Source organism: Leopardus geoffroyi, chromosome A3, assembly GCF_018350155.1.
Source record: "Leopardus geoffroyi isolate Oge1 chromosome A3, O.geoffroyi_Oge1_pat1.0, whole genome shotgun sequence".
Classification (NCBI taxonomy): Eukaryota; Metazoa; Chordata; class Mammalia; order Carnivora; family Felidae; genus Leopardus; species Leopardus geoffroyi.
In genome coordinates, this window is record NC_059336.1 from 50,062,455 (window position 1) to 50,089,114 (window position 26,660).

At 41.4% G+C, this 26,660-nt stretch overlaps 1 protein-coding gene across 1 annotated transcript in view; it reads left to right on the plus strand.

Annotated features, from left to right (window-relative positions):
* The first annotated feature begins 272 nt into the window (after nucleotides 1–272).
* The window catches only part of PYGB (glycogen phosphorylase B), a 58,871-nt gene continuing 32,483 nt past the window's right edge, over nucleotides 273–26,660 (plus strand). Inside the window, exons 1-2 of the mRNA XM_045443694.1 lie at nucleotides 273–648; nucleotides 14,904–15,005. Coding sequence (XP_045299650.1) covers nucleotides 406–648; nucleotides 14,904–15,005 — 345 coding nt within the window. The 5' untranslated portion in view covers nucleotides 273–405. The remainder of the gene's footprint in view (nucleotides 649–14,903; nucleotides 15,006–26,660) is intronic.

The following is a 26,660-nucleotide window of genomic DNA, read 5'->3' on the forward strand; positions in this document are numbered from 1 at the left end:
TTCACTCGCGTCCCCCCAGGCTGGGCTTGGCTATCTTGGGGACAGACCCCCGCTATTGGTTGGCCTGGGCAGGTCACTTCATCTTCCACACCTACAAAAAGGCACGCCCCTGCCAACGTCCAAGGACTTAAAGCCTTTGCCCGCTGCCCTGCCCTACCTCTCCGGAGGCCCCGTCCCCGGAGACCGCCCCCCGTCTCTCGGAGGCCCCGCCCCTGAAGACCGGCCCTTCCCCCCTGCGGCCCCGCCCCTCCTCTCAGGAGTTCCCGCCCCGACGCAGCGCGCAGGCGCGGCCCGTGCCAGCCCTACGGCGCCGCAGTGACGGGCGCCAGAGCCGCCGCAGCATCCTCGGTGTTGGCGTTGTCTTCCCTGCTCTGCCTCTCCTCTTCCTCCTCCTCTGACCGCGCGATGGCGAAGCCGCTGACTGACAGCGAGAAGCGGAAGCAAATCAGTGTGCGCGGCATTGCAGGGCTGGGAGACGTGGCCGAGGTGCGGAAGAGCTTCAATCGGCACCTGCACTTCACACTGGTCAAGGACCGCAATGTGGCCACGCCCCGCGACTACTTCTTCGCGCTGGCTCACACGGTGCGCGACCACCTGGTGGGCCGCTGGATCCGCACGCAGCAGCACTACTACGAGCGCGACCCCAAGGTGAGGCGGCCCGAGGGAGGCCGGGGTCGCCTGCCCAGGGTCACTGCGCTCGTCCTGCCGTGCCTGCTGCCCCACCCCGGAAAAGGGCAGCCCTTGTGCCGGGCCTCTCGAGACACGGGCCCCTGGGAAGAGACAGCAGAGCGATGCACCTCTCCCAGAAAGACGCACGTAGGGCCTGTGTTGGCGGAGTGTCTTTAAATTGAGCACGGCCACCCTCTGTGTGCACCCGCAGCCCATCGGTGGTCCACGCCCGTGAGAATAGCTTTGGCTGGGGTCACGTCTCCCCCACCGCCTTCCCCTGGGGCGGTCAGCCAGCTTTACACAGACCTGGCCCAGTACTTACCACCCTACCACCCCGGGCGCAAAGCGGATCCGGGCTGTCCTCTACGGCAGACAGTGTAGGGTATTGTCTACACTCGGGGCCCCGGGGCGCCTAGCCTCCTCTTCCTCTGTTTAGGCCCCAGTCCACAGTCCTTTTGCGCAAGGAGCTCGGTCTTGCAGGGGTCTCCTGTTCCCCGCCGTCTCCTAAGCCCTGGAGTCCTGGCGGAATTTTCCAGCCTGTTTCTAGCCGTGTGCTTCTGTGATGGCTGCAGAGTCGGTGCTTCCTCCTCCCCTGACTCCGCCCCCCACCTTTTGGGGATTTTTTTTGCAGCAGAGTGTGAGAGAAAAGGAGACTGGAACCGGGCCTGGGCGGTTTTGTGTTGGAAGGGGGTGAGCTCAGTCATCTGCAGGGGATTGTGGGCTTTTTTTTGGCTAGGCATTGATCGGAAGAAAATCATTGAGGATGCCTGCTAAAGCAGGGGTCAGGAGCTCAGAAGAAGCCCTCAAAGAAGTCTCTGTCTTTGGGGTTTCCACACCTCTCTTGAAGAACATTGTTGGGTTAAAGTTCATGGAGATTAAGTAATCACGGAGGTTGTTACTTTTCATATTTTGCAGAAATTTATGTTTATGGCAGAAAAATACAAAATACACAAAAGAAAAGTCACAGATGTGACTCCGTTACTCTCAACCATATTAAAATGAAGGTGTATGTCCTTTCAGATCATTTTCTATTCTTAAATATAGGTACACATTTTAAAAAGTATATTGCGTATACAACTTTGTGATTTTTCTGTTTCATTCATTGACATTTGTAACTTTTTCAACAGCTTTCCAAGTTAGTAAGTATCATTGGTAGTTGGATAGGCCTGTCATAGTCTTGGCCATCCACCTGCTGCCAGTTTGTTTGGGTGTTTTTACTTGCTCTTGACCACAGAGAATTTTGTCCTTTCTACTATACTAAGGTAGAATGACTCCTGAAGAAAGGATACACTTGCAGGCCTGAAGCCAGTTTGCAAAGATTTGTTTTGTAGTATCCATATAGGCACTGTATAGTTGCTTTGTTGATATTATTTTAGAGTATTTTCATGAGGCATTAAAAAATGTTTAATAGTTGTTAAGAGTGAGGTCATTGCTTTTCCATACTTACTGTGGAGCACTCTTTTTTCTAAAACAGAGATGGTAACAAGGACAGAAGTTGTTAGAATACCAGCGAGGCTTCTTCACATTTAGTATGCAAGACAACATAGAAGTGGCACCAAGTGGCTAAAACAGGTTTTTAGAACAAGGGCTTAGGATGTCTTTGCCAGGGAAACTGGCCAAGAGGCTGTGGCTCCCCCAGAATTCCCTGCTGACGGCAGAGCTCTGATTTGCAACATCGGTGTTGTTGTCAGTGTAAGTGGACGACAAGGGTACAGCTTTGCATGCACATTCAAGGACATTTCTCTGGACCAGAACACACCTCAACACCTTGGGATTCCTCTTAGAGTGTTTATGTATAATTAGATCCTGAAAAGAACAGTGATGGGCTCAGGGATTATGGAAATGACCTTTCCTGAACAGAATTAATACTTCTAACAAAACTGGTTTCCTGATCGTCATTGAAAGGTCTGAGTTTTGATTGCCTGCTGTGGTGGCTACAGGCGGAAAATTTTCTGTCTAGAGAAAATTTCTTTACAAACCACACAGCCTGTAAGTGGAAAGTTGTTTGCCTGTTCTGGGTAGGAAGGCCATTTTAAAATGGAAAATTGGAATTTAAGTGTTTCAGTCTGGCTAATTCATGTTGAAATAAGCTTCTCTCCTTTTTCTGCAGAAGTGTTATTTTGCTTGTAATGGACCAGAAATAAGCCCCACAAGGGTCCGAGCCTGACAGGAGGTAGGCTCCCAATAAAAATCCTGCAGAGCTTCACCCCAGCTTGGGGATGACCTCAGGGATTTGTCCCACTGCATTCTGACTGGGGGAGCCAGATGATCTATATTTAATACATTAGCGTGCTTTTACTTGACTTTTTGTCTTTCAAACAATTATGGAAGTTCGTATGATTATTGGAAGAAAAATTGGAAAACAGAAAAGCCAGAAGGAAAAAATTAACTGTAATCGCAACACCTAGTAAAAACATGATAAATGCTATAAACATTTGTGTTCTACATCTTTTTTTCTACCTTGGTAGAAACGCTGTTTTTATTACAAAAATAGTATCATGCTGTACCTCTTGTTTCAGAACCCTTTTTGGCCTTCTGTTTTTGGTAATAGCAGAAACAAATGAAACGCAAATACTCAGGGAAAGACTTTTCAGGCAACTGGCCTGGCAAATCAAGTAAAAAAAACAAAAACAAAAAAACCTAAAATTGAGAGGTTGGTGTTTGGCAGGAGGTAGCACTTAGTTCTAAAGATGGTTCAAGGATTCTCTGAAGTGATGGCAAGGTGAGGAGTCTGGGATAAAACTCCAGAGCTGGAACTCCACTCTGAATTCAGGAATAGAAAAGAGATGGATGGAAAGAAAAAAAAAAAAAAAAAAAGAGAGAGAAGAGGTAGATGGTGAGGGATGGCTCATATGAGTCCAAGCTCCTTTTAGTCCTAGCTTTACTATGCAGTTTATAAGACCTTGGACTTGGCTGGATTTCTTAACCTTTCTTGGCCTCAGTATTTTCATCTTAAAAATGACAGGGGGGGAGGGAGGTAGTTCATTTCTGAGGTTCCTTGCCATTCTAAAAAGTTGTGGCTTTGTGTTTGCTTATAAAATGTTTCCATTTTATGCTGACATTCCATCTCTATCCAAAAAGAATTGAAGAATGCCTAAGCAAGGCATGACACAGAAGGTTCAGATTAATTGAAGACCTCAAAGAGAAAGTTGGAGCCAGGGAATAAGAGTAGGGAAACAGGTTGCATTCAAGGACGATGTCAGGACACAAAGTGCAGACATAAGTTCTGGCAACCAGAGCAAATGGCAGCTCATGTCTACTTATGGGAGTCATGGGATCTCTGTGATAACTTCTAGAATGGGCAGGTGTGAGATATATTCTGTGGGACTTTAAAGTGGATAATACACAATGTGGACAGCTGGCCTACTGCATCCCTATAATGGATGGGATAGTCTGTTTACTATGGCTCTTTCCTGTAAACTCATGGCATAGCCACAATAGTAGATTAAGGAAAATAATAGTGCACCACTACCACCATGGGGCCCAAACTGCAGTCCTAAATATTTCAAATAAGATAATCATAATTTATACAATTAATCTTACTGTTTGGCTGGACCCTGGAGTTAAAGGAAGAAGATCTAGAGCAGTGTTTTTGCAGCCTTGTCTGCCCACAGCCCCGACTTACAAGATTTTGTTTTAATTAGTGGTGAGACCAGCCACCGGAGTCTTTTTAACACACCGAGTTTTGATATGTTTCCACTTGTCTTGTGAAGTTGACCTTGTATCCCATGGGCAAGCTTCCCTGACACCAGATAGCTCAATTATTTTCCCTGGCTAGAAGCTTGACAAGGGACAGATGTTTTGTGTTGCTGATTAACCTGACAGTTCCACAAGTGGAAGGTAAGGTTAAACCATCACTTTATGAGATTAAGGAGCCTCTCAGAGTGTGAGCCATGATTTTTCATAGTAGACAGTTTGGCCTCTCAAGGGCTGTGATGGTTTATTTACTGCATCAACTTGGCTGGGCCACAGTGCCCAGATATTTGATCAAATACTATTCTAGATGTTTCTGTGAAGGTGTTTTTTAGACGAGATTAACATTTAAATTAGTGAACTTTGAGTGAAGCAGATCACTCACCCTCCACAATGTGGGTGGGCCTCCAGTCAGTTAAGACCTTAATAGAACAAAGACTGATTACCCCACCCCCCACATCATCCCTCCTCAGCGGGAAGGGATTATGCCAGCAGACTGCTTTGGGACTCCAAATGCAACTCTTCCTTGTATCTCCAGCTTGCCAGCCTGAAAATCATGAGATTTTAGTCTCAGATCTCCACAACTGTGTGAGCCAGTTCCTTAAAATAAATCTGTATATACATATCCTGTTGATTCTGTTTCTCTGGAGATCTCTAATACCCAGGTGCCATGGAGGCTGCAGGGACCCTTTGTATTTTTATGAAATAATCATAACTGACCTCGCATTTGAATCCTAGCCTTTTTTTTTTTTTCTCCCAATGTTTACCTATTTTTGAGAGAGAGATAAAGTGTGAGTGGGTGAGGGGCAGAGAGAGAGGCTGACACAGAATCTGAAGCACAACCTCCAGGCTTCAAGCTATCAGTGCAGAGCCTGATGCAGGACTTGAACTCATGAACTGTGAGATCATGACCTGAGCTGAAGTCGTATGCTTAACTGACTCAACCTCCAGGTGCCCCCCCAGCCCTTTTTAAATGAGTTTTTACAAAATTGTATTTTATATGACTTCAGACTTTTAAATATTGCAGGAATAATACAATAAATTCCCATTCTTCATGCAGATTCCCCAAGCATTAAACATTTTAACACATTTGTCCCTTTCTATACATATTAGTACATTTTTCTCTGAACCGTTTGAAAGTAAATTGCAGACTTGATGCTCCTTTACCCTTAAAAATTTGAGTATGTACTTCCAAAAATCAGGGAGACTCTCTTAGACAAACACTGTGAACAATTAAACCCAGGACATGCACATTGACATGGTGCTGTCACCTGCAGATCTCATATAGCTCTGCCAGTTGCCCGACTAATAAGAAATACAAATAAGAAAATTGAGAGAACTTTATGTCTTTTCGGATTATACCTAATTTTTCATTAAACAGACCAGAGCTTTAAGCCATTTAGAAACCTGCACATTCTGAGACATGAAACAAGTAATCAACAGACAATAGCTGGCTTGTCTTCTACCTTATACAGAATGGTGTTCTTAGGACATGGTAAAGGGAAGAGGCATGAACACAAAGTTAGCAAGGTAATCAGACCACAGAAGAGTTTGGTTAACTCCTTTGACAGGATCTCTGGGATTAGGAATTATATGTGATTTCAGTTCTAGCTGAGTGTCTTCTTGGCCATGAAACATCATTTAAAATGAAGGGTGAAAGAAGCTCAGGGTGAAAATGCTTACTAGTACCACACTAGTTATAAATATACTTTGACACAGTCCAGGTCACTTAACATAAATTGATTAGGCTCTGGCTTCTCTGGCAGTGATAAGACTTCTGTGATTGGCTCGGGGATGGGAGTGAGGAGACATTTTGTAGAGCTTAACAACATGGAAGGCAGGAGGCAGAGGATTATAAAAAAAGTTATATCATGGAGTGCAAAATAAATTTGTTCCCTGAAGAGCTGAGTGATCTCTGTGATCCCTATAAGTTCTCAAACTCTATTATTTTATTATTTTTTACATTTTCCAAATTGACTTTGAGCAAACAGGCCTGTGTTCTAGTCCTAGGTACCAGTACCTAAAGTAAAAAAGGAAATCCGTGATCCACGGAATTTCTGCCAGTTACTCACCAGAAGCCAAATTTCCCTGTCACTTAATTCTAAAAGAACATGCTTGAGTGTGGCTCCATAGGTTGGGAGTATAAGAGATGTGGTAGAAAGTGTTCAGCATCCTTACGGCAAACATATTAGTGGTTTCATAAAGCAGTTGTCGGTGCAACCCTCCAAAAAGCCCCTCAGACACAGCAGAATGGGTGTGAAGCAGGATGGCCAGTGAAGACAAAGAGGAGCCTCAGCTGTCTAGCAGGTGAGAAGGCTGATGCCCCCTAGCAGTCCCCTCACTAGGCTGGCAAGGGCAGGGCTGCCCTGGTGCCTTTGGCGAGGCTGGGGAGCTCACCAGAACTGGCCTTATGTTGGGCCAGTGATCTCAGTTCCTGTGTCCTGTCCAGGCCAGGTCTGTCTGGCAGGGAGCTGGTAGTCTGTGGGCGCCACTGTGCCTGCTCAGTCACAGCGAGATGGCTGGCACGTTAAGACATAACACAGAATCTGATAGACAGGGGGAGTGTTGCTGCCTTTTCCTGGGCACAGGATGACACGTCACTGGCCAGATCCACCTGTAGAAACAGGTTCTTCTCTTGATGAAAACTGTTGCATCAGTCTGTGTTTTGTTGCCCTGAGTGCTGGAGTTCTTTCTTTCCTTTTCCTGCAGAGTGTTCAGCACTTTCTGTTAAACAAAGACTCTAAATAGCCTTTTTGGAGAGGGAAGAGAAATTGGAGGTCTCTGAAAGTCCAGTTCTGTTCATGAGTCTCCATTGTATAAAGAGCAAAATGAGGCTCTACCTGTTGCTTTTAAGCTCCAGCTCCACAATTCGAGTTCCTTAACTCCTAAGATGTCTTAGGAGAAGACTACTATGTTGTGTATTTGCATTGGTCATCTTTTCACCTCTTCATTTTGAGGAAGGAGTTTCTTTTGTGCTTTTCTGTGATGCTTTTGGTGTAGACTTTGCATGTAGTAAACCCAATTAAAAAAATTTAAGGCTGCCTCTAAGCCTCTTAACATGTGTTAATAGTCATATTGCAAGAAGGGACCATACAAGAAAGGTCAGCAGCCCAGTTCACACCCCAGGCCACAGGCCCCCAGAACTGCTGTAGAGGGTTTAAGGGGTCCTTGTTGCTCTCATGCTGAAGGAGGGGAGTGTCAGGTTCTTTGGCCAGAGTTCCTTGATTTGGGAGACCCTGTCCACAGTTGCACAGATGGTGGTGGGAGAGGCCGGGGGTGGGGTGAGAGGGATGGAAAGAGACTGGGCAAAGCCTGGGTTGGCCTTGGGCCTGCAGTAGCAGCAGAGTTTGGGGACACTGAGGAGCTGGCCCTTTGCTGGTGAGCCCCCTGTGCTTTTTCTTGCACCAATCCTGTGCCTTCAGTTGGTTCAGTCCAGAATTGCCACCCTGTTAATTAGGTTCCATCACTCTCCCTGAAAATCTGGCCCAGCAAGGGGACCAACATTGCCTGAGTCCACAGCTAGCCCTGTGTTAAACCCCAAACTAGACATGGTATTTCTCAGAGAGGTGAAGGGATCCAGGCCACCCTGCTGGCCAGGCCAGGAACCAGGATTGGACCCCAGCGTGCATGGTTCAAAAGTGTGTGCATCTCCTTGGGCGGACCCTCTGGCAAGGCTTCTTCAGTTTAGTTTTACTCTAAACCATCTTAAGGAAACTGAGGAAAACAAATTCAACACATTTGAGGAAACTATAAAAATTCTTGGAACAAATCACACAGCAACAACAGACACAGGCCATAGTGCAGGGCTCTGGCTGGGTGGGTGTGCAGCAGTGCCTAACCTAGAGCTGACCATGGCCAGTCTTAGGGTGGGTGCTGTCCAAGGGAGCCCTGATGCTGCCACTTCTGCTCCCCTCGTATGCAGAGGTGCATTGGGAGGCTGCCTGGAACTATTAGCAGAATTAAATAAGCTGCTGAGCCCTTGACATCTGTGCTCAACTTGGAAGGAAAATTAAAGACTGGAAGATCTTTTTTTTTTTAAATATCATTTTGTAACCTATTTATTTATTTATTTATTTATTTATTTATTTATTTATGAGAGAGAGAGAGTGTGTGTGAGTGAGGGAGGGGCAGAGAGGGAGAGAGAGAGAGAGAATACCATGAGGGGCAGAGAGAGAGAGAGGAATGGAGAGTGTTGAGCCCAAAGCGAGGTTTGCACTCACCCATTGCAGGACTCAAATTCATGAACTGTGAGATTGTGACCTGAGTCAAAGTCAGATGCTTAACCAGCTGAGCCACCCAGGTGCCCCAAGACTGAAAGATCTTAAGACAAGGTCCAACATTTTATGCCTTACACGAACAAAGATAGTCAAGCTCTTTTCATAGTGCTAGTTAAAAATTAGAAACTTTAGCAGAGATCAAACTACAGCTTTAAAAATACATAGTTCCTCTGGAGAGTGTGATGCTAAGTGAAATAAGCCATACAGAGAAAGACAGATACCATATGGTTTCACTCTTATGTGGACCCTGAGAAACGTAACAGGAACCCGTGGGGGAGGGGGAGGAAAAAAGGAAAAAAAAAAAAAAAAAAAAAGAGGTTAGAGTGGGAGAGAGCCAAAGCATAAGAGACTGTTAAAAACTGAGAACAAACTGAGGGTTGATGGGGGGTGGGAGGGAGGAGAGGGTGGGTGATGGGTATTGAGGAGGGCACCTTTTGGGATGAGCACTGGGTGTTTTATGGAAACCAATTTGACAATAAATTTCATATATTATAAAAAAAAAAAATAAAAAAAAAATAAAAATACATAGTTCCAGTTAAAGACAACATGAAAACATTTTGATCATATTCCTGAGTTTCCAACTTGTCATAAAACCTCTCCAGGGAGAACCCCAGAAGTAGGTATGTGGGGGAGAAGTGAGCCTTCTTGTGTACATAGGAAAAGGGCATGATTGTGCTTGGAACCTTCACTCACACTCTTCTCATACAGCTGGATTTTGTTGGGCTCAGTGTGTTCTCAGTGGTTACTAAGCCCTGTGTGGAGGGAGGGGCAGCATAGTGCTATGGAAACCCCATATGACAATAACTCAGTTCAAGTGCAGAGTAAATAGCGTCCGGGAAGAAGCAATGGGCCATGAGCAGTAGTGACAGCAGCTGTACTCAGAGTGGCTGTAGATTCACTCACTGCGCTGCCATGTTTGTGATTTAAAGGGCATTGGAATCTGGGCAGTAACTGAGAAGCCATACATTCAAATGATTGAAAAAGAAAAGTCTGTCAAAGACTGAACTTGCCATGGATTTTATTAGTATGTATGTATGTTCTTTGTATGTATGTATGCATAGATTTATGTATAGAAAGTTTTCTTCAGTTATATACTGAAAAAAATGTTTTTATTTTTTTAAGTTTATTTATTCATTTTGAGAGAGAGAGAGAGAGAGAGTCCTCCAAGCAGTCTCCCAAGATGGGGGGCTCCAACTCACAAACTGTGAGATCATGACCAGACCTGAAGTCTGATGCTTAAATGACTGAGCCACTCAGTCACCCCAAAAATGTTTTTAATGTTTTATTCAGTTTCTTTTCTCAGGGATGCTAATTTTGCTGATGTTAGCTATTCTTTGTCTTCCATATGGATATTTTCCTCTCCAATCCTTTTCATGCTTTTCCCCCATTTTGTCCGCTTTTCCAGCCAGGTTTTTATTTCCATCTTTCCCTTTGTTTTGCATTCAATGGTGCCTCCATTTCTGTAGTAGTTTTATCTCTTTTTTATTTTACTTTCCTGTGCCTGGTGCGGTTCTTTTGTTAGTTTATTGGCGTTTCTTGATGTCTCAGATTAGTCTGTATTAACAAATTGTATTTGCTCCATGGTAAATGCTAGTGTTCTTTACCCCTTTTGTTTCCTGTTCTTTTCTCCTGTTTTAGATTTCAGGATGTAGATCCTGAGTTCCATCTCCTTGAGTAGAAGGAATTCTTCCTGAACCAGCTGTTTGCAGCTGGATAATGGGGCAAGGGCCTGGTGTGTGCAGCCTGGAGTGAGCAGCTCTTCCTTGGGTCCCAGATTTATGAGTGTGTGCATGTGTCTGTGTGTATACACACATGTGAGCATGTGCATGTGAGTGCACATGTGCAAATTAATGAATTGTGTACAGGTGTGATTGCATGTGTGTGAGTGCATGTAAGCGCACACATGTATGGCTGTGCACACAAGTATGTGCATCTGTAGGTGTGCATGTGTGTGTGTGTGCATGCGTGCATATGAGTGTAAAGTACTTTATCCTTTCCTCGACTTCAGAAAAGCAGAGACCAGCAGTGAACAATCACCCTGTCCCCACCCTGCAGCTTGGTGGTGAAGATGTACAAGGGTCAGTTTTCCAATTTAGTTCTACCTGTCCTGACTTTCCATCAGTGAGTTTTCGGGAGAAGTGGGCAGAGGCATTTTTGTTCCACCATTTTTACAACTGCAAGTATTCTACTTAATGTACAACATTTATAAAATTTTGTGCATTATTTTTACTATTTTATATTTTTTGGTAACAGCTTTAAGGTAAAATTCAAATAGTATGCAATTCACCCATTAAAAGTACACAATTCATTGGCTTTGGTATAGTCACAGAGTTGGGCCATGGTCACCACAGTCAATTTTAGAACATTTTCATTACTCCAGAAAGAAACCCCACAGCTTTTAGCTGTCACCCACTGTAAACTTCCTATACCCCTCCCTACTTATTAGGGAACCATAAATCTACTCTCTGTTTCTTTACGTTTGCCTATATTTTATAAATGGAATGATACAATATATGGTCCTTTGTGACTGGCTCCTTTCATCTAGTGTAATGCTTTGTAGGTTCTTGTTTGTTGTAGCATGTATTGGTACTTGATTCCTTTTTATGGCTGAATAATATTCCATGATATGAATATACCACATTTTATTCATTCACCAATTGATGAGCATTTGAGTAGTTTCTGTCCTCTGACATACAAGTTTTTGCATAGACATAGGTTTTGTTTCTTCTGGACACATGCCTTGGAGGAGAACTGCTGGACCACATGCTAATCCCTTTTGACTTTTTGAGGACCTACCAGACTGATTTCCAAAACCACTGCACCATTTTACAGCCCACCCTTCATACCCCATGTATGAAGACTCTGATTTTTTTCAAATTTTTTCTAGCATTTGTTTTCATCTGATAACTTTTTGATTATAGCCATCCTATAGTGGATGTGAATTGATATTTCATTGTGGTTTTGATTTGCATTTCCCTGATGAGGGTGATGTTGGGCATCTTTTCATGTGCCTGTTGGCACTGTGTATTTTCTTTACCAAAATGTCTGTTCAGATCCTTTGCCCAACCACCTTGTCTTTTTTTTTTTTTAATGTTTATTTATTTTTGAGAGAGAGAAAGAGTGCAAGTGGGGGAGGAGCAGAGAGAGAGGGGACACAGAATTGCAAGCAGACTCCAGGCTCTGAGCTGTCAGCACAGAGCCCAATGTGGGGCTCCAACTCACAAACCATGAGATTGTGACCTGAGCTGAAGTTGGAAGCTTAACCGACTGAGCCACCCAGGCGCCACCCCCCCCGCCCAACTTGTCTTTTTATTATTAAGTTGTACGTGTGTTCTACATACAGCTTCTCTCATCAATTATATGATTAGCAAATATTCTCTCCCATTCTATGGGTTATCTTTTAATTTTCTTCATGTTATCAAAAGTTTTTAACTTCAATGAAGTCTAATTTATGTTTTTTTCTTACTTGTGCTTTTGATGTCATACAAAAGAAACCATTGCCTAATCCAAGGTCATGAAGATTTACTTCTGTTTTCTTAAAGTTGTATGGTTTTGACTCTTGCATTTAGATCTTTGATGTTCTTTGAATTAATGTTTGTATTGGTGTGAGGTAGAGGTCCAGCTTTATTCTTTTGCATGTGGATATCCAGTTGTCCCAGCACCATTTGTTAAAGAGATTGTTCTTCTGACTAAATGATCTGGGCATGGTTGTTGAATACCAGTTGACCATAAATTTGAGGGTTGATCTTTGGACCCTATATTTCATTGCTCTGTGTGTCCATACTTCTGCCAGTACCACACAGTCTTGCTGACTATAGTTTTGTAATAAGGTTTGAGATTAGGAAGTGTGAGTCCTCCAACTTTGTCCTTCTTTTTCAAGATTGTTTTGACTTGTCCAGATCCCTCACATTTCCGTCTGATGGATCCACCTAATCCACCTAATGAATTAGTTTGTCAATCTGCAAGGAAGCAGCTGGAATTCTGACAGGGATTGTGTTGAATATGTTGATCCATTTTGGAAGTTTTGCCATCTTAACACTGTTAAGCCTTGCAATCCACTGACATGGGATGTGTCTCCATTATCTTAGTTCCTTTGCCTGTATATTTTGCAAATGTGGAACCCCTTTCTTCCTGGCTCACCCTCTATGGCTGTTTTATGGTTCTGAGGAGTAAAATGTGAAGTAATGGTATAAATGCAGCTATAAAAGCCCAGAGAGCAACACTGCTGAAACAGCAAGTGGATGGCCCATGGCCACAGAGTTTTTTCAAAAGGTTTCTAGTCAGCTGCTGTTCAGAAATCTAAACGTAGTATAAAAAAGACACTTTAAGAGAGTCACTGCATGGAACGTGGGTCTCAAAGCCACTCAGGTAGGTCACCCTATGTGGGCATTCCAGTAAAGCCCTGACAAGCCCTCTCTGCAGTCTGTGGAAAGTGAATTCTCTCTCTGCATTCTGCAACAGTAGGGAAATTGATTTTTTTTAATTGTATTTTGAACATTTTAACCTGCAGGAAACCATAGTACAGTCAGTACTTCTCCATGGACTCACATCTGAATCCAAGACACACATTCTCATCATTATGCATGTGTACACACTCACGACACAAGGCTTGGTTTTGTTTTTTTAACTTTTCCTTTAGGAGCAACATTAGATTTGCAGGGGGCCACAAACATAGTGTGGAGTACCATGTAGCCCTCCCTCAGTTTCCCCTAATATTAGTATCTTGCATGACCACAAGACAGTTATCAAAGTAAGCTAGCACTGGCTCAGCACTTTCTTCACATTTTTGACTAGTTTTTCCTCTAATATTGTCTGTCCCTGGACCAAATCCAGGGCCCTCTAGTTATTATGTCTCCTTAATCTCCTCCCATTGGCGATGGTGGTTGGTCTTTCCTCATCTTTCACAACATTGGACAATCTGATGAATACTGGCCAGGGAGTTCATAAAACAACCCTTAGTTGGTGCCCATACAAGGTTTTCTCCAAATTAGTGTGGGTTATTGAGCTTAGAAAGAATACCTCAAGCCATGGAGCCCCCTTCTCATCACAGCGCATCATCACAACCCATCACTGTTGATGTTAACCTTGTCACCAGGGGAAGGTGGTGTCAGCAGGTTCTTCCCCTGTGAAGTTACAGGTTCCCTCCCAGACTCACCTCAGCCAACTCACCCTCAAGTGGGAGGGGATTGAGCACCACCTGCTGGAGTGAAGAATATCAGAGAATTTTTTGACATTTGTTAAAACCACATGGTAATGAGTATATACTTTGGGGGAGATATTAGAGGCTGTGCAGATAGTAAAGCTGTGCCAGCTGGCTTCAGAGTTCAGCTGTGGCTGTTGTCTGCAGCATTTACACTGTGCTGTTCTCATGCTGATTTTCTGTTTCGCTCGTTCCATCTGTATGCATTCATTGGAATTTATCTGTGAGGAATATTTCTCCCTTCTTCCCCATTTATTTTTCCAGACCTTACTTTTGATGGCAGGAAGCAGCATGGAGTCCTGTATAAAAGCAAGACTCTGAGGGCCGGATTGTGGCTCTGCCACTGCCACCCAGTGGCCCCACTGGGTGGTTTGTGAGGAGTAAATGGTACCATGCATGGGAAGGGCTTAGAACCCAACTCAGCTCCCAGTGAGTGTGGGTGGTCATCCTCTTTGTTTACATAGAAAGTCACATATTCCAATCCCCCAGAGCCAGCCAATAGGCAGTAGAAACTTTCCTGACTTGTGTCCGTCCATCCATCCATCCATCCATCCGTCCATCCATCCATCCAGTTGTGTTGACTGTGTGGTGTTTACCGAGTACTTAACATGGGTGTTAAAAGCTGTTAATACTTGAAAATATGCCCCCCCCGCGCCCCCCCCCCCCCAAGTTGTTTCATCCTGTGTTAGAGATTTGAAGAGGTCACTTGCTCAAGGGCTCATGGTGGGGAAGAGGCCAAGCTAAGTTCAGAGCTGGCTGTATCCATTCTGGGAGCCTTGTTCCCTACCACTGCCCTGCCCTGCCTCCTCCCATCTAGGGAGGCCAGCTTATATCCAGAAGGGCAATGAGCAGAGTTTTGCTATAGAAGGGTCCCAGGCGTGCTGCCTTTGGAAAGCTGAGTTTGGCCAAGACTCGGCAAAGGGAGTGAGCCCATTCAGGGAGGATTGTGGGTAGCCTAAATGAGACCCCTAAGTAGGTGCCTTTACGAATCTGCCCATCACCCTAATCTTCCTCATGTGTCAGGATGGAAAAGAAATCTAAGATTCTTTCTTTTGTCTCCTTAGCGCATCTATTATCTTTCCCTGGAATTCTACATGGGCCGCACACTGCAGAACACAATGGTGAACCTGGGCCTTCAGAATGCTTGTGATGAAGCCATTTATCAGGTACAGTGCTTTGGGGCTGGGCTGGTGGGTAGCCTCTTGCAGCACACTGAGTTTTAATCCAGGCCCCACAGAGGTGAGCATTGATGTTGAGATTTGCTGCCGTCTGGGGCTGGTAGTGACTTACAGCATAGTCTGTCCTACATGGGGGAGAATAGGTTGGTGGGTGACACTCTCAAGGGGAAAAAGTAAGGATTGGATGGGAAACTAATACATGGGAGTGCAAGCATGGCTTTTCATTGTGGTGCTAAGGTTTCAAGGCTTCTAGGAGCCATTGTACTCCTCACACCCGCCCCAGGGGCAGATTTACCCCAGGGCAGAAGTGCTTGGTATTGTCCATTTCATTCTTGCCTTACTGAACTAGTAACCCACCTCTGGGCCCCTCTCCCACCCCAGGCAACTTTTTGTGCTCATCTTACTCTCTAGGTATAAAATTGCCCCTTCTCCCCAGTCGGAATAAAAACTGTCTTTGCTTAAGGGGTCTTAATGAACACTTATTCACTTGGAGGCTAACTCCGTACACAGTTCATTTGTGGTTTTAGAGCAGAGCTGAAATCCATCCTGTCTGTTTTCTGCTCTCTACCCACCTCCCTGGACACCCATCTTCCTCCTGTACTGGACACTCAGTGTACAATTTGTAGGTGTGAATATGTAGCACTTCTGCCCTTCTGCACGTACATAGCAGGGTCTTCACCAGAGTCTTCCCTCCCCCAGCACCTTCCACTGCCTTTGCTTTGGTTCAGTTTAGGGTGGGAGGCACTCTGGGGCCCTGTTGGTAGCAGCATGGTGGGGACCTCACATGGGTCTCAGGCAATTTGGAAAAAGATTGGACTCCCCAAAATGGAAATTGTATGTTCAAAATTATCTAAGAAGAGACTGGAAGGGAAGATGATATTGGAGTAGGAGGACCCTAGGCTTGCCTTGTCCCACAAACACAACTAGATAACTATCAAACCACCCTAAGTACTCCAGAAATCGACCTAAAGAATGACACAACAAACTCCACAACTAAAGGGAGAGAAGAGGCCACATCGAAGAAGGTAGGAAGTACGGAGACATAGTTTGGGAAAGAAATGGATCAGATCATGCCCACTGTGGTGGGGGAGGGAGCCACTGTTGCAGAGAAGGGCAAGAGATAGACTAGCACACAGGGGAGTGCATGGGATAGATAAATCTCCATAGCAGTTGACTTGGAAAGTGAGAGAGGTTCAGTTTCATGACTTCTTGTGACCAGTGGGGCTTAAAGGCTGGAGGGCTTTTGTTTGTTTGTTTGTTTTGTTTTTTTAATTGATTTTCTTGAGTGGTGGAGCAAAGAAGAGGGAGAGAGATAATCCCAAGCAGGCTCTGCACTGTCAGTGTAGGGCCCGACATAGAGCCTGACACAGAGCTTGAACTCATGAACTGTGAGATCATGACTTGAGCCAAACCAAGAATAGGATGCTTAACTAACTGAGCCATCCAGGCACCCCTTAAAGGCTGGAATTTTAAAGTTCAACGGGCTTGGCTGGGATAGAACCCAGACGCATTGGATTGCTCTTGGAGAAAAGGCAGACAAATACCTTTAGATATACTATGTGGACACAACAATCTGGAGAGGACCTGGAACACACAGTGGGAAGGGTGTTTGCTCATTTTGGAGTGTGTTCTAGAGAGGCAGCATTTACAGAGACCCCTCTGAGAACAAAGGAACTGGCAGGCACCGCTTCTCTCCCCTACCCATCAGTATAAGCACAGGGCCACTTGCGGGAACCAGCATAGTGCCATCACTCCCTAAGTAACTTGCTTTCACAAAGTCATGCCCCCAGCATCCTGGTGGAACTGCCCCTCCCAGTCATGCTTGCCTCAGTCCTGGGGTGGCAGGTCCCTTCCCCCCAGAAGACTGGCTCAAACCCCTACTTACACCATGTCTCCCATTGTGAGAGTTTTGAGAGGCCTTGGTTTCAGCAGTGGTGGAGACAGGTCTCATTTCACAAGCTGACCAGAGCACACCTAGTCAAAAGTTGCCACATTCAGGCCAGGGATTAAACATTGCCCGCAACAGACAAAGACGGCCTCTGCAGATGATTGGCCTCAAGGATAAAGCAGCCAGAACACAATAGTTGAGCACACACAGCACACATTGGAGACACTCCCTGAAGCATCAGGTTTTGGAGAATAGGGGACACTACACTGCAGGACACTACAGGACCTCTTTTTCATAAAACCATTACTCTCAAGAATAGGAGATGTAGCTGACTTTCCCAACATACAGAAATAGGCATAGAGACTTAAAATGAGAAGACAAATTTATCCCAAATGAAAGAACAAGATAAGGCCACAGCTGGAGATCTAAGCAAGAGAGACATAAATAACATACCTGATAGAGAATTTAAAGTCCAGATACTTGTTGGACTTCGGAAAAGAATGGGAGGCATTGGTGAGATGATCAACACTGAGATAAGGAATAACATAAGAAAGATAAAGTGTTCGCTAGGAGAAATGAGAAACACACTTGATGGAATGAACAGCAGGCTGGAAAATGCAGAGGAAGGAATTAATGACTTAGAACAAATGACTCCATCAAACAATAACATTATAGGGATCCCAGAAGAGATAGACAAGGGGGCAGCAAATTTAGTTGAGGAAGTAATGGCTGAAAACTTCCCTAATCTGGGGAAGGAAACAATGTCCAGATCCAGGAAGCCCAGAGTACCCCCAACAGACTCAACAAAAGCAATCCATACCTAAAACACAGGGAAGAGAAGAGTAAACAATTGGTTGACACTTAAACAACCATCAACTTAATATAGACTGCTACATGCAGAAGATGGTATATATAAACCTAATGGTAACCACAAATCAAAAACCACTAACAAATATGCAAAGAATAAAGAGCAAGAAATCCAAATATATCACTAAAGAAAACCAGCAAGCCATGAAAGAAAGAGAAGGGTCAGAGAAAAACTTCAGAAACAACCAGAAAATAAGGAATAACATGACAATAAATACATATCTATCAGTAATGATTTTGAATGTGAATGGACTAAATGTTCCAATCAAAAGACATAGGGTGTCAGAATGGATTTAAAAAAAAAAAAGACCAGTCTATATGCTGCCTGTAAGAGACTCATTTTAAACCTAAACACACCTACAGATTGAAAGTGAGGGATGGAGAAACATTTATCATGCAAATAGATGTCAGAAGAAGCTGGAGAAGCAATATTTATTTCAGACAAAATAGATTTCAAAACAAAGAATGTGACAAGAGACCAAGAAGGGCACTATATAATAATAAAGGGGGCAATCCAATAAGAATATATAATTTAAATATTTATGTACCCAACATGGAGGAACCCAAATACATAAAATTGTTATAATAAACACAAAGGAACTGTTTGGTAATAATACGGTAATAGTGGAGGACTTTAATACCCCTGTTACATTGATGGATAGATCATCCAAACAGAAATTCAATAAGGAAACCATGGCTTTCAATGACACATAGGACCAGGTGGATTTAACAGATATATTTAGAATATTCCATATTAAAACAGCAGAATGCACATTCTTTTCAGGTGCACATAGAACATTCTCCAGAATAGATCACATATTAAGCCACAAAACAAGTCTCAACAAATTCAAAAGGATTGAAGTCATACCATGCATCTTTTTGTAGTGTTGATACCACACTATGAAACTAGAAATCATAAGAAAAAAATCTGGAAACCACAAATACTTTGAGGGTAGATAACATGCTGCTGAACAATGAGTGGGTTAACAAAGAAATCAAATAAGAAATCCAAAAGTACATGGAAATAAAAGTACATGAAAATTAAAACACAATGTCTAAAACCTTTGGGATATAGCAAAAGTGGTTCTAAGAGGAGGTTTATAGCAATATAGGCCTACCTCAAGAAGCAAGAAAAATCAAAAACAAAAACAAAACAAAACAAAACAAAAAAAACCTAACCTTGCACCTAAAACAGCTAGAAAAAGAAGAACAAACAAAACCAAAACCGGCACAAGGAAGGAAATAATAAAGATTAGAGCAGAAATAAATTATATAGAAACTAAAAAACCAGAACAGATAAATGAAACCAGCAGCTCGTTCTTTGAAAAGATCAACAAAATAGATAAACATCTAGCCAGACTCATCAAAAAATAAGAGAAAGGATTCAAATAAATAAAATTTCAAATGAAAGAGGAGAAATAACAACCAATGCCACAGATATACAAACAATTGTAAGAGAATATTATGAAACACTATATGCCCACAAACTGGAAACCTAGAAGAAATGGATAAATTCCTACAAACATATAATCCACCAAAACTAAAGCAGGAAGAAATAGAAATTTTGAATAGATAGATTACCAGCAAAGAAATCAAATCAGTAATCAAAAAACTCCCAACAAACAAAAGCTCAGGACCATATACCTTCACGGGCAAATTCTACCTAACATTTAAAGAAGAGTTAATACCTATTCTTCTCAAACTTTTCCAAAAAATAGAGAGGAAGGGAAACTTCCATATTTACTCTATGAGGCCAGCATTACCCTGATACCCAAACTAGATAAAGACACCACATAAAAAGAGAACTATAGGCCAGTATCCCTGATGAACACAGATGCAAAAATCATCAAAAAAAATACTAGCAGAGTCCAATACTACATTAAAAAAAAATCATTCACCACGGTCAAGTGGTATTCCCAGGACACAAGCGTAGTTCAAAACTCACAAATCAGTCAACATGAGATATCACATCAGTAGAGAAAGCATTAAAAACCATATCCTTTCAGTAGATGCAGAAAAAGCATTTTTCAAAGAACAACATATGATCACGATAAAAACAAAGTACAGGGGTGCCTGGGTGGCTCAGTCGGTTAAGAGCCTGACTTAGGCTCAGGTCATGATCTCATGGCTCGTGAGTTTGAGCCCCACATTGAGCCCTGAACAATGCTGTGTCTCCCTCACTCTCTCTGCCCCTCCCCCGCTCGCACTGTCTCTCTCTGTCTCCCAAAAATAAAAACCGTTAAAAAAAGTTTTTTTAATTAAAAAAAAACAAAGCACAACATCTGATCATGATAAAAACCCTCAGCAAAGTAAGGTTAGAGGGAACATACTTCAACATAATAAAGGCCATATATGAAAATCCACAGTGAGTGTCATCTTCAATGAGGAAAAACTGAAAGCTTCCTCCCTGCCACCCCCAAGACCAGGAACAAGACAAGGATGTCCACTGTCATCACTTTTATTCAACATGGTAATGGAAGTCCTAGTCACAGCTGTTAGCAAAACGAAATAAAGGCATCCAGATTGGTAAGGAAAAAGTAAAACTTTTACTATTTGCAGATGACATGATACTCTATATAGAAAACCTTAAAGACTCCACCAAAAAACTACTAGACCTGATAAATGAATTCAGGAAAATCACAAGACACAAAATCAAGTGTACAGAAATCTGTTGCATTTCTATGCACTAATAATGAAACAGCAGAAAGAGAAATTAGAAAAACAATCCCATTTACAATTTCCCCCAAAATAATAAGATACCTAGGAATAAATCTAACCAAAGAGGTGAAAGACTTGTACTCTGAAAACTATAAAACACTTTTTTTAAATTTTTTTTACATTTTTATTAATTTTTGAGAGACAGAGACAGAGCACAAGTTGGGGAGGGGCAGAGAGAGAATGAGACACAGAATCCAAAGCAGGCTCCAGGCTCCAAGCTGTCAGCACAGAACCCGACGTGGGGCTTGTACCCACAAACTATGAGATCATGACCTGAGCCAAAGTTGGATGCTCAATCGACTGAGCTGCCCAGGCACCCCAGGAAAATCACAAGACACAAAATCAGTGTACAGAAATCTGTTGCATTTCTATGCACTAATAATGAAACAGCAGGAAGAGAAATTAGGAAAACAATCCCATTTACAATTGCTCCCAAAATAATAAGATACCTAGGAATAAATCTAACCAAAGAGGTGAAAGACTTGTACTCTGAAAACTAGAAAACACTTTTTTTATGAAAGAAATTGAAGATGACACAAAGAAATGGAAAGGCATTCTGTGTTCATGGATTGGAAGAACAGATATTGTTAAAATGTTTATACTACCCAAAGCAATCTACACATTTAATGCAAACCCTATCAAAATACTGACAACATTTTTCACAGAGCTAGAACAAACAATCCTAAAATTTATATGAACTAGTAAAGACCCCGAATTGCCAAAGCAACTTTGAAAAAGAAAAGCAAAGCTGGAGGCATCACAATTCTGGACTTCAAGCCATGTTACAAAGCTGTAGTGATCAAAACAGTATGGTACTGACACAAAAATAGAAACATAGATTAATGGAACAGAATAGAAAACCCATAAATGAATGCACAACTATATGGTTGATTAATATTTGACAAAGCAGGAAAGAATATCAAATGAGAAAAAGACAGTCTCTTAACAAATGGTGTTGGGAAAATTGGTCTACTATATACAAAAGAATGAAATGGACCACTTTCTTACACCATACACAAAAATAAATTCAAAATATATTAAAGACCTAGATGTGTGGCCTGAAACCACAAAAATCCTAGAAGAGAGTTCTAGGCAGTAAAGTTTCTAATATTGGTCGTAGCAACATTTTTCTAGATAGGTCTCCTGAGGCAAGGGAAATAAAAGCAAAAATAAACTATTGGGACTACATCAAAATAAAAAAGCTTCTGCACAGTGAAGGAAGCAATCAACAAAACTATAAGGCAATCTATAGAATGGGAGAAGATATTTGCAAATGACCTATCCTGTAAAGGGTTAGTATCCAAAATATATTAAGATCTTCTACAACTAAACACCCCCCCCAAAATAATCTAATTTAGAAATGCACACAGAAGAAATGAACAGACATTTCTCCAAAGATATCAGATGGTTAACAGACATATGAAAAGATGCTCAACATTACTCATTATCAGGGAAATGCAAATCAAAACTACAATGAGATATCACCTCACACCTGTCAGAAAGGCTAAAATAAAAAATACAAGAAACAACAGTTGTTGGTGAGGATACTAAGAAGAAGGACCCTCTTGCACTGTTGGTGGGAATGCAAACTGGTGCAGCCTCTCTTGAAAACAGTGTGGAACTTCCTCAAAAAATTAAAAATAGAACTATGCTATGATCCAGCAATCACACTACTGGGTATTTACCCCAAAAATACAAAACCACTAATTCAAAGGGATATATGTACCCCTATGTGTATAGCAACATTATTTATAATAACCAAATTATGGAAGCAGCCTAAGTGTCCATCAATAGATGAATGGATAAAGAAGAGTGAAATTGTATATATACAATGGAATGTTATTCAGCCATAAAAAGTAATCTTGCCATTTGCAACAACATGGGTGGAGCTAGAGATTATTGATGCTTGATAAAATAAGTCAGTCAGAGAAATACAAATACCATATGATTTCACTCATATGTGGAATTTAAGAAACAAGCAAAGGGAAAAGAGAGAGAGAAGCCAAGAAACAGAGTCTTACCTGTAGAGAACAAACTGGTTTCCAGAGGGGAGGTGGGTCGGGAGATGGGTGAAATAGGTTGATGGGGATTAAGGAGTGCAATTGTTGTGATGAGCACCAGGTGATATATGGAATTGTTGAATGACTATATTGTACACCTGAAACTATTACACTGTATGTTAATTATACTGGAATTAGAATGAAAAAAATTATCTAAAAAAGAGGTTATCCTTCAAATTTGTCATTTGAATTCTGTTTACTGAATATGAACATCAGAATGCGTATGTAAGGACCACAAAACATGTAAAGTCTAGGTCTTCAGTGGAATTTATTGTTACAGGAAGTGTTTTAGTTTTCAAAACATTCTCTTTATATATATTCTTACAGATAGTAAAGATTTGAGGGAATGTTTGTGCCATAATTATATGCCATCTCTATAATTAATTACACAAATAACATGTTAATTATAGGGAGTTAGAAAATGAAGGGTAGCATATATCTTTTTAAATGTTGTACATCTTTTTCTTAAAAGTGGTATTTCTAAGTTTTAATTAACCTTGTATTTGAAAGGTTTTCATGATGATCAAAGCTTTACTGTCTCTAGGTACATGGTTGTTGGGCCCTTCTATTCATAAAGTGGGTGCCACATGCTTTGAGTGGGAATCAGATGATGATGCAGGGCTTGGGTGGGCCTCCTCCCCCAGGCCCCTCCCCCATTTATAATATAATATGAAAAGTGAAACACACCACCAGTGTATCATACAGGGCTGGAAATTAGTTCCAGGGAGCAGATTACACTAAAAACTAGAGCTTCAACAGAAGCAGCTCCCTCCTGACTGCCATCAAGGGCACATTTAAATATTTTTTTTATCATAGAAAATCTAAAATATGTACAAATATTGAGTGACTGCTATGAAGAACTCCTTCCACATACCCATCACTGAGTTCCACCTGTCATCAAGACCTACTCATGACTTCTCATTTCCCTCACATCCCTCGCTACTCCCAGATTATTTAAGCTAATATCAAACAGCATATTTCACTTACTGCCATTTCAACGGGTGTCTGTAAAGATAGGGTCATACCGGTATGACCCCTAAGATATTGACCATCATTTTCAGGCAGTTGACAAACTTGTTGACTGCCTTATAATTTTTTTTGATAATTTTTTTAATATGAAATTTATTGTCAAATTGGTTTCCATATAACACCCAGTCCTCAACCCAACAGGTGCCCTCCTCAGTGCCCATCACCCACTTTCCCCTCCATCCTATCCCCCATCAACCCTCAGTTTATTCTCAGTTTTTAAGAGTCTCTTATGGTTTGCCTCCCTCCCTCTCTAATTTTTTTTTTCCCCTTCCCACCCCGCCATGGTCTTCTGTTAACTTTGTCAGGATCCACATAAGAGTGAAAACATATGGTATCTGTCTTTCTCTGTATGACTTATTTCACTTAGCATAATGCCTTATAATTTTTTAAGCAGTATATTCAGAAACTTAGCTGCATTTGTTTGATATGTCTCTTAGTCTCTATTAATCTATAGGCTTCTCTTTTTTTATTCTTCTGCCTTCCAGTTTATTTGTTGAAATGGTTTGTCCTATAGAGTGTCCTGCAGTCTCTATTGGACTGATGGTGTTCCCAGCTGGTGTTTAACCTGCTGCTTTGTCCCAAGGATTTTACTTTCACCAGTTCTACTCATCATAATACTGACAGGTCTAGCTGGGGTATTTAGAAAAGAAAACAAAATAAGAGGCATCTAGATTGGAAAGGAAGAAGGAAAGGTATCTCTTTGAGCAGATGAAACAAAAATATATTAGTACAACTGAATGAGTTCGGCAAATTTATAGATATAAGATCAATATGCAGAAATCAACCGAATTTTTATGTAACTGCAATGAATGATCTGAAAATGAAATTAAGAAAATTATTCCACTTAAAATAACATCAAAAATAATGAAATACTTAGGAATTAATTTCCAAAAGAGATGCAGAGTTATGTTCTAAAAATTATAAAACATTGTTGAAAGAAATAGAGACCTAAAAATGAAAAGACATTTCATGTCCATCCATGACTTGGAATCTTAAGATGGCAATACTCCCCAAATTGATCTACAGACTTATTGCAATCCCCCACTAAAGTTCCAGTTGTCTTCTTTGCAGATATTGACAAACTGATCCTAAAATCCAGATGGAAATGCACAGACCAGAAATCAGTATGTATGTATGTATGTATGTATGAATGTATGTATGTATGTATGTATGTATTTATAGAGAGCAGGTGAGTGGAGGAGGGGCATAAAGAGAATCCCAAGCAGGCTCACACTCAGCACAGAGCCCAAAGCAGGGCTTGATCTCATGATTGTGAGATCTCTGAGCCAAAATTAAGAGTCAGACACTTAACCGACAGAGCCATCCAGGTGCCCCCAGACCAGAAATCATTAAAACATGCTTGAAAAAGAACAGTGTGGAGCCTGCTTGGGATTCTCTCTTTCCCTCTCTCTGTGCCCCTCCCACACATGCTCTAGTTCTCAAAATAAATAAATAAACTTTTTTTTTTTTGAAAGAAGAACAAAGTGTGAAGGACTCACACTTCCAAATTTCAAAACTCACTATGAAGCTACAGTGATCAAGACAGTGTGGTACTGGCATAAGGATAGACGTATAGAACAATGGAATAGAATTGAGAGTCCAGAAATAAACCCTTACATTTATAGCCAACTGATTTTCCCCCAATTATTTTGAAATTGTGGTAAAATACACATAATATAAATTGCATTCATACTGTGCCATGATCTCCACCATCCATCTCTAGAACTCTTTCCATCTTACAAAACTGAACCTCTATATCCATTAAACACTAACTCCCCATTCTCTCCTTCAAGCTGCTGACAACTACCATTCTACTTTCTGTTTCTATGAATTTGATATTCTAGGTACTTCATATAAGTGAAATCATACAATATTTGTCTTTTTATGACTGGCTTAATATCTTCAAGATTCATCCATGTTGGAGCATATGTCAGAATCTCCTTTTTAAGGATCTACAAATAATATTCCATTGTATGTATGTACTACATTTTGTTCATCCATTCATTGGTCTATAGACACTTGGATTGCTTTGCCTTTTAGCTACTGTGAATAATACTTTTATGAACATGAATGTACAAATATCTCTTCAAGACCCTACTTTCAATTCTTTTTGGTATATACCTAGAAGTGGAATTTCTGGATCATATGGTAATTCTATGTTTAACTTTTTGAGGGACCATCATACTGTTTTCCACAGTGGTGAAACCATTTTACTTTCCCACCAGCAGTGCACAAGAGTTCCAGTTCTTCCACATCCTCACCAACACTTGAACACTTGTTATTTTCCTTTTTTTTTTTTTTTGATAGTAGCCATTCTAATATATGGGAGATAGTATCTTTTATGGTTTTAATTAACGTTATTTCCCTACTGTGTTGTATGTAAGTGATGAATCACTTAATTGTACTCCTGAAACCAATATTGTACTGTATGTTAACTAACTAAAATTTAAAGAAAAAGAAAAAAACCCATTATTTCCCTAATGATGAGCGATGTTGAGCATCTTTTCATGTGCTTATTGGCTGGCCATCTAAATATCTTCTCTGGAGAAATGTCTGTTTAAGTCCTTTGCCCATTTCTGAATTGAGTTGTTTGTTTTTGTTATTGTTGAGTTTTGGGAATTCTCTATTCTGGATATTAATCCCCTGTCAGATATGTGATTAGCATTGCTAATATTTTTTCTCAGGTGTCTTTTCACTTTGTTGACAGTGTCCTTTGATGCAGAAAAGTTTTAACTTTCATGAAGTCCAGTTTTTTTTGTTTTGTTTTGTTTTTGTTTTTGTCACCTGTGCTTTTGGTGGCCTATATAGTCAAATTGCTTTTTTTTTTTTTAAGAAAGTGTACCAAAATAACTCAATAGAGAAAAAATATTATTTTTGATAAATACTGCTAGAACAGTTGGATGTCCACATGCAAATGAATGAAGCTGGATCCCTACCTGATACTCCATATAAAAATTAAGTCAAAATGGATCAAAGACCTAAATGTAAGAGCTAAAACCCTAACACCCTTAGAAGTATATAGGCAAATCTTCATGATTTAGCAATAGATTCTTAGAAATGACATCAAAAGCACAACCAATA